The 8903-nt window shown below is 31.5% G+C and overlaps 1 protein-coding gene across 1 annotated transcript in view; it reads left to right on the top strand.

The window, feature by feature from the left end:
- The window catches only part of LOC142333356 (acetylcholinesterase-like), a 186414-nt gene extending 180476 nt beyond the window's left edge, over positions 1-5938 (top strand). The window contains exon 5 of the mRNA XM_075380379.1: positions 5752-5938. Coding sequence (XP_075236494.1) covers positions 5752-5938 — 187 coding nt within the window. The remainder of the gene's footprint in view (positions 1-5751) is intronic.
- The last annotated feature ends 2965 nt before the right edge of the window (positions 5939-8903 follow it).

Here is an 8903-nt window from a genome sequence, read left to right on the forward strand (position 1 = left end):
TTCGCTTATTTCTGGAAAATAATTCATTATCTGATTCAGAAATGAAGTACCTTACAATTTATTTATTATAGTATACTCTTCTTTAGTGATCCTACGCTTTCTACAAACTTTTTTTATAATATGACTTTGAGTAGTTAATGAACACAAGCTGAGTTCGAACCTAGGACCCGGTCTCTAACTTTCTTTTTGCGAAAAAACATACCTTCTCTGTTAATTGAAAATTCTTGCGCAATTTACTCATAGATAGCGAGATGAATTATCAGTTATTAAGAAATGTCGGGTCTCTGGCTTCTCATTTTTTATGACGAGGAAGGGCTTTAAAGACCAACTCCGCGGTTCCATTCAAGTTTATATTATTTCGAAGTACTTTGAAATGAATATGTATTTAACACTCCATTATCCGGATCTTATTAGATCGTTAGAACCTTCGACATGTTAGCAGGGTGTTTGATCCAGTCAACCTATTGAAGCGATTTTTTTATGCCTTATAATACATTTTAAAAGGAAAATCATTTAAAAAAATTACCGGTAAATATTTTTTTTATATGCTACGAATAAAATTTAAAATATTTTAACGCTCGTTGCGAATATTTTCAAGGAAAAATTAATCTTCGTATAATTTACGAATAATTTCTGTTTACATTTTTACTTACGAGTAGTTACTGAGATGTTTTGTGACTGATAAGTAATGCCGAATAATGCTGGGATTCGAACCCAGGATTATCGGTAAATCAGTGGGTTAATTTACCAACCGATCGATCTAAAGGTCATTAAATCTTTCTTAAAAATCATTTTCCTCTAAAAAAAAATGATCGACTATTCATTTTCAACAATTTTATGATGTTATTTTTAATTTAACTAAAAAATAGATGAATTAAATATGGAAAATGATAAATATAAAAACTGATAATGAATTATTTATTGTATATATCACGTTTATCACGAAAAACAATTACACCCGCAGAAGTTGCGTGTGTGGTGCGCGATATCGCGAATGAAAATAATCGGTCCTATTTTTTTCGAGTACACCATTAATGCAGAACGATATCAGGATATTTTATTTCGGTTCATCGCACTCTTGGAAGAGGAAGACGGACACTGCTGGCTACAACATGAGGTGCGACATCGGACTACGCAGGTTCAACTTCTGATTTCGTCGAGGAATTCTTTGGTAATCGTGTTATCGGTCGAGGCTTGTGGCCACTAAGATCTCCAGATTTGACTGCGGCGAATTTTTTTCTACGGGGTTACCTCAAAGAAAAAGCCTACAGCAACAAACCACGAATACTTGAACGATTGAAAGTCAATATTGAACAAGCTGTATTAAATATCCAGCCACAAACTTTGAAAAAAGTTGCAAGAAACGCTGTACAAAGAATTGAAGCTTGTATTCAAGAAGATGGCGGCCACTTCCAAAATTTACTCTAAATGTAAGGTAATGGATGGTAATAATAAAAATTACATTTACATTTACACATGCCTTTTTATTATTTCAATACCTACCAAATATAAGGTTGGGTTGCATTTTATATGGGTCACTCTGTATATGATGATACCGAGCCCGTACCGGGAGTCGAACTCTGAACCTTACGTGAATTATAAAGTAAATAACAGTAATAATTACTGTTAAAATGAAAAAAATAAAAAATAATCGGTATTATTAGTGTGTTTTTTTAAAAAGAAAATCGTTTTTTTTTTAACGGTTTTGATCGTTTTATAAATATTTTAACAGTAAGATTTAAATTAAAATTTTATCGCACAAAAATATACGATGTATAACACTAGTAAATCTAAAGGTGATTTTAAGGTAACTTAAAAAAAAACAGGAATAAAAATAATACACGCCTCATTATGTGCTAAAATGCGATTTTTTCCTTTCTTTAGACAATCAGTATATCGCTCAGAATAAATACTTTTCTATTTATAACTTATTAAATTGAATCGCTTTTCTTTATTTGTACGAATATAATTTTAAAAAATCTTATTTAAAAAATATTTTCCTAGGAATTTTTTTCAGAACTTCTTTTATATGATAAAATAATCGGAAAATAAATTTGAAAAAGATTTCAAAGAACATACACAGTAAATTAAAAAAATTAATTTTGTACAAAGATCTTTTTAACTTAAAACAAGAGTTTAGCCCATTTCATCTTCTCAAAGAAATCTAAAAAATTTTCTTACGTAAAAAAACGTTCTTACACCTAGAACAGCGTTCTCCCCCTTTAAACAAAGTATTTGTTTAAAAATTAACTCGTAGGATAAATACGGGTCATCAAAAAAGGTTGCAACAATAAAAAGAATCATATCTCCTTCCGTAATTGAGATAAACTGTCGATTGGAAATGCGAAATAATCGGGATATCAAGTTTCTTTTAGATGTGACCGGTCGTGACCTTGAGCGATGCGCACAACCACTGATCTCGTTATAAAAGAATAGAGGATCCCATATATTGCAATTGGTAAAATTTGAAGCATAAACTACCGTCTCCAAATGAGTGGCTAGAACTAAATAAAATGAAACGGCGCATGCGTAAAGGTACGTGTAAGAATAGTGATTCACGTTTTAATCACGATTATAGTCGCGCAAGCGTAGAATGCTTTTTTTATTTCCCAGCCACCAATTCTGGGGCGCTAGAGTATGCTTCAGTATTGAACATTTACTTGTATTTTACGCCATAAGGATCCTCTAACCAGTTACACAGAGATCAGTGCGCACAACGCAGTTTGATGTCCAATCATACGGTCGATATATTGCTTTTTAATGTGCGTAGTGTAGCGGGCGGTGTGTAACTGTGCACATTAATAGGACGGATGGAACAGTTATATAGTCATCTCGTATAACTCCGTATACTTACATATGCAGTACATCAGTGGTTCCCAAACTTTTCCGAGTCTCGGCGCCCTTTTTCAATTAAAATTTTTCCATGGCGCCCTACCCTAAATGAAACTACGACTACTCGTACGTAAGTAAGATATAGAAATAAATAAAACTCGTGTATCTTCATTAATTTTACTTTATTAACGTAATAAATGTAACGACATTTATAATTAACAATTATAAATGTCTTGGTTTAATTAATTATGAAGCTTTTACAATATTTTACGGCGCCCCTATGAAGAGGCTGCGACACCCCGGGGCACCGCGGCGCACTGTTTGGGAATCACTGCTCTTAAGTAATATTTTACGGTGGTTTCGGAGGCTAAACAAAAAAAGAAAGTACAAGCTGCACCTAGTAAACTATTCGTTTCCAATCCCACACACACAGAGCACCTCTTTTCTTTTCTGGCGTTAATTCTAGGCCTTACCACCGTTTGTGGACCTTCACCTTGCTTTGACTATGATTCTTTCCGTGGTCAAAGCAATTCAACATGATCTGCTTTTCATCGACCGTAATGAGCACTTTCAAAAACGGTTCAATTTCATTCCGTTTTAAAAATTGAAGATGGAAGATTAATTCATTATTTTTTTTTATTTTTAAGTCATTGGCACCCAAAAATTGAGTTTTTTTTACATCCAGCCTTCTTCAATAGATTTTTTTTTTTTGGTGGGTCAGAGAAACCCCAGTTACGGGGTCGCCAACAGGTTTCGCCAGATGTTGTTTAAGTGCGTATGTGTGCCTGCGCCCTACCGACTAAACCTTCTACCTCACCAACTCCCCTCCCAGGGCCAGACCCGCAATTAAGCATAACGCAGCCCCGAGACGTGCCTTCAAACTCAAGAGATCGATAGTCTCCGTGCATCATCACCGTTGTCTACCCACGCAGGCGTGGACGCACGATTGCTCCGCAGGAGGCTGTTCGTCACCTCTTCGCTCTCCGGTCGATTTCTTCTCTTCAGCCTTGGAGGTCTTATTTCAGGCATTTATGCTCAAACGTAGGTCTTCCATCCTGGTTTCAAACTGTTTAAAATTATTTTGCGGTCGAGTTTTAGTTTATTACTGCTATCATAATTGCTAACGTGCTTATCTTGTTCAATTTTTTTTCATGATTTCATCAACTTTTTTCAATTATTGACAAACCAGAATGAGATCCATCATTAACATTAAATTTCCAAATTGAAAACAGTGGAATCAGTTTTGCACCGTACGTATTGATACCGCATCAAATCTTTATCCAGTATAATTTCAAATCGAGAATATTACAGTACGTTTATTAGAAAAATAAACTACGGATAATCAGTAATCAAATCGTTCGTTTAAAAACACTATTTATTTTTAAAAGATTTGTCTAATTTAATTTTGATCTTCGATTATAAGCTGCAAGATGACGTAATAGTTTTAAACAAAGAATACGTGTAGAGACGAATTCTTACAGTTACTTCAACCAGCCCATAGCGGCAGACAAATATTCATGAGCTTTTTCGTGTGACGATCTTGGATGCAAATTATTATACCATTATCATAGCTCATTCTTGCTCAATTAACGTGTTTCCATCAGTGTTTTTTTTTTCAGATGTTAATTTAATTAGTTTAATTCGGTCATAAATTTGTGCTATATTAATTGTAGGAAAGTCGAATTAAAAATCCCAGTAAAAAAAAAGATCGATAAAAATACATTTCCTGTTGAAGCTAAGCTTTATTTGAATAATATTATAATTATAAAACGAAAGAAATAAAATGTAGACCGATAAACGAATTGATAGAAAGTACTGATATTTAAGTAATATAGTGAATAAAGAAAAATGTATGTCGAATCAATTAGACGTACAGTATTAAATAACTTAGGAATATAAATTAAGACTTGTGAAAAGGATGTAATAAAGCGATCTTGTGGTAAAAAAAAAGTTTGAAAATTTACCTTATTATTGTAACACATGTTTGAAACATTACAATATTAACTTTTAAACAACAGGTTTCAAAAAATACTACCTATGTTCACATAACACAACAACATAACTTCCCTTGCTCTACTTTTCTTCTTATTTCTCTCAGGTTTTTTTTTTGTTAGTGGTAGGGGAATGAAGTTAGAGTGTAGTTGTTTGCGTAGTTGGTTTAAAAAGGAATAGAAAAGGGTTAAAAAGTTTTAAACTTAAAACAAATGTTTTCCTCTCTTTTAAGTATTATTGTAAGTCTTTAATACAGCAACCTCCACTTAACTATTTATTATTTATAATTCCCCCCTCATTTTAATTTCTTTATTATTGATGAATACATTTTCTTATCCTTCAATTTCTATTTCATTACCATCTTATTTTTCCTTATTGTGTTCTGTTTCTTTTCATTTCCTTTCTTTTTCACATTGGTTTTTTTTTTTGTTAATTCGTTCAAACGGCTCCTCCTTTCTTCCTTCTTTATTTTCTATTACAATTCCTTTTCCTTCATTATTCATTTCTTATTTCTCCCTCTTCCTTCTAATTCATTCTCATCTTTCGCTCCGACTTCCCTTCTTCACTCTTTACTTTCTTGTGCTTAAACATTTTCTGGATTTGTCCTTCACTACTTACTATTTATTCTTCGTTCATTTTCCCTCTTCTTCTTATGTTGTGTTTCTCTTCTGAATATTTTTAATTCCCCTTTTTCTTTGTTTCACTATATTCCTCATTTATTTATTTTTCCCTTTTTCATGTTTTCCTATTCCTAAATCTTCTATTCCTTATTCTACTCCTTCCTTTCATTTTGTTATTCCTCTCACATCCCTTCCTGTTTCTCATCCTTTAATCCCTTTTCCTCCTCTTGCGTTTTTCCTTTATTTCTATTCATTCGTAGAAAATAGAATTTATTTTTGATTTTATAAATAATTTTTGTTTTTTTAGAAATCCAAGTATGTCAGATGACGGCACGTGGACGTCAACATACTGGCCAGTTCATACAGCATACGGAAGAGAGTTCCTCACATTGGATATTAATTCAACAGCCACTGGTAGAGGGCCTAGACTCAAACAATGCGCTTTCTGGAAAAAATACTTACCACAACTTATTACCAGTACGAGTAAGTGTTAATATACAATTTTATATATTAGTTAGTTAGTTAATATAAATTGTATATATATATATACAATAATATTATAACAAAAACTTATTCATTTTTTTGTATGTTCTTTAATGTTTTTAACTCGTTTCATGTACCTCTGACTGATTCCATGTTTATCTTTTTGAAAAACGTACATACGTACAGACAAATCGCTTTAGTAGATTTTTTTTTAAATATTAAAAAGTACAAATGATTTTTCGTGCATAAAGAAAAAAAAATATATATATATATTGTGATTACAAAACACTCTTTTTAGATATGACAGATTTCCTGGGTTGATTGATTTGTATCTTTTTTTTTTAAGACCATAATGGATCACTTTAGTTCATTTTTTTTTTGGCAAGTTCTTTCTTTTCTTGCTGATTTGTTGTTTTTCAGCTTTTCTTTTTTTGCCAGTAATTTCTAAGGGTTTCAGATCTTCTTGCCCTTTCTTGTTCAGAGTACACCCGGCTTATTGTTTTCTTGGGTTTTGATAGGAATCATGTTTCTTTATTTTTTAATTTCTCATAGTTTCCGGTTTTCGTTTTTAGGTTTTCACGGGTTATGTCTAATTCCTCCATGTTTTTCTGTACTTCGTATAACCAGTACGGTCTGCTTTTCTTGTTCCAGAAAAGTTCGATTATCCGTATGATCTCTTACATTCTGAAAATATGTCCTAGAAAGGAAATTCTCTTCTTTCTAAATTTATTAGTTATCGGGATGATCGTTTTGTAAATCTCTTCGTTTGAAATAATTCTCCAAATCCCGTCTTTTTTAACGTTTTTCCCGATGCATCGTCGTAGAATCTGTCTTTCAATCTTTTCCAGTTTGTCGGTAAACCTTGTCCGGTACGGTCCAAATATGGTTTCGCATCCGTAAAGTATTTCTGGTCGGATAACTGAGTTATAATGTTTTAATTTTGTGTTTATGGACATGCATTTTTTGTTACAGATGTTTGGTGTTTTTATTGTGGCTTTGATGAGTTTATTTATTCTTTCATTCCAGTTTGGATTTTCTTGGAGGTTGTGTGTGATGTTTTCCCCTAAATATTTAAAGTTTTCTACTAGTTCTACGTCATTATTGTTTATTTTTACTTTGCTTATGCATAGCGGGTCTCTCATCATAATTTTGGTTTTTTCGTATGAAATTTTTAGACCAATTTTTCCTGCAATCTCGTCCAGTGTTGACAGTTGGTATCTATATTTTTTTCTATATTTAGAATATATTTTTTCTATATTTTTATCTATACTTTTTTGACAGTTGGCCTCTTCTATATTTTGGGATAGTAGGCCTAAATCGTCCGCAAAGCCTAGGAAATTTGTATCTTTATAATAAAATAATTCCTTTTTATTGTTAAATAATAACGAAAAACTTTCTTTTTCACATTTTTAAAGATATTTATCTCTACTTTTATGAAAACTAATTAAATAAATAAAATTCAAAAAACTGATTATTTCTATAATATAATATTTACTAAAATTGATTTTAAATAAATTAGAATCGAAATTTAGAAAAATTTCGATTTTTCTCCTTTTTTAAATTTGGGAGCTTCCCATTAGGGGAGGGGTGTTAAGTTATTTTAATGACTTAACACGCCTCCCCTGATAGGAGAGGGGTAAAAATAAAATACTTTTTGAACATAAAAATTTGTAACTGCAAAATAATTTTTTTTTCATTTTGGGGGTCTTCCATATTCAAAGTGAAAGCATTCGGGTAAAATAATTTTGAAGAAAGTAATCCCCAAGCGATTATAAAGTTACAATTTTTTTTTGTTTAAATTGTACAAAAAATACAAAGATATATCCATAATTTTAAATAAACAAAGTTATAATTTTCTTGGAAAGAGTGAAAATCTTTGGTTAATTTTTCTTTTTTAAGAAACACTAAACAGCAAGGGCTCTCAAAAGATTAAGAGTTTTACATTTTAAATGTAATGGGTAACTTGCGAGATGGATTTAAATTTTAAATAAATTATTTAAAAATTGTTGTTACCACAGATCATTGGAGTGGTATGGGCAAAGGAATTATTATAGTGGTTTGAAAGTCTATTTTAGAAAATATAGATGCAAAACTCTCTTTAACTCCTTTTCTGAAGCAAGATATAGATAAAAAAGAAAATAAATATTTTTATCTGGGGGTGAATATTTAAAAAACTTATGGTAGTTTATGATCTAGATTAAATAATAGTTTCTGGCATTTTGTAAAATAATGTTTTCGCTAAATTGTCCCGATAAAGATTTGAAATTGGCTGATATACCCCCACCCTTTGTTCTAATTTTTGCAAAACTTTAATACATATTTCCTCCCGAAGGTGCTAACTGTTTATCAGATTTGAAGGAATGTCTGCCGGGTTAAGAGTTATAAAATCTAATGCAGGGTAACATAAATACGGACGAACATACGCACAAGCATCCAACAAAATTTTTTTTTTTCGACTTGGGAGAATTAGAATTAATATTTTACAGATTATTTAATTCTTTTTTTTGGTTAAACTAGCCGGCCACAGCTCTGCCTTCTGGACCCTCGACACGTTCGTATACTCGTTTGTGAGAATATTAAGTATTTTACTGAAATATTTTAAGAAAATAAATATTAATATTTCGCCGCGATGAACTTATTGTAGTGATATTTTAGTTACAGTTTCATTTATCGATCCGCATTTATCGCTTCATCTAGCTGTTCAGTCCTTCTCTTTGGGGCGTAAAAGGAGATTCAGTTATCGTAATCGTATAAAAATACATAATTTTAACTTTAGTTATAAAATTGACTAAAATTTTATAAAATAATTGTAACCGTTTTCCATACAACCCATGAGGTACACCAAAATGTACATTTTTTTATAGTCTTGAAAATTTTTTCAAGACACGATTTCTTTTTGCTTGCCTCACATTAACTCGTATTACGAAAAATTACTGTAATTAAAAGATTTTTATCATTTCTTTTTCCAGTACTTTA

Source organism: Lycorma delicatula, chromosome 12, assembly GCF_047948215.1.
Source record: "Lycorma delicatula isolate Av1 chromosome 12, ASM4794821v1, whole genome shotgun sequence".
Classification (NCBI taxonomy): Eukaryota; Metazoa; Arthropoda; class Insecta; order Hemiptera; family Fulgoridae; genus Lycorma; species Lycorma delicatula.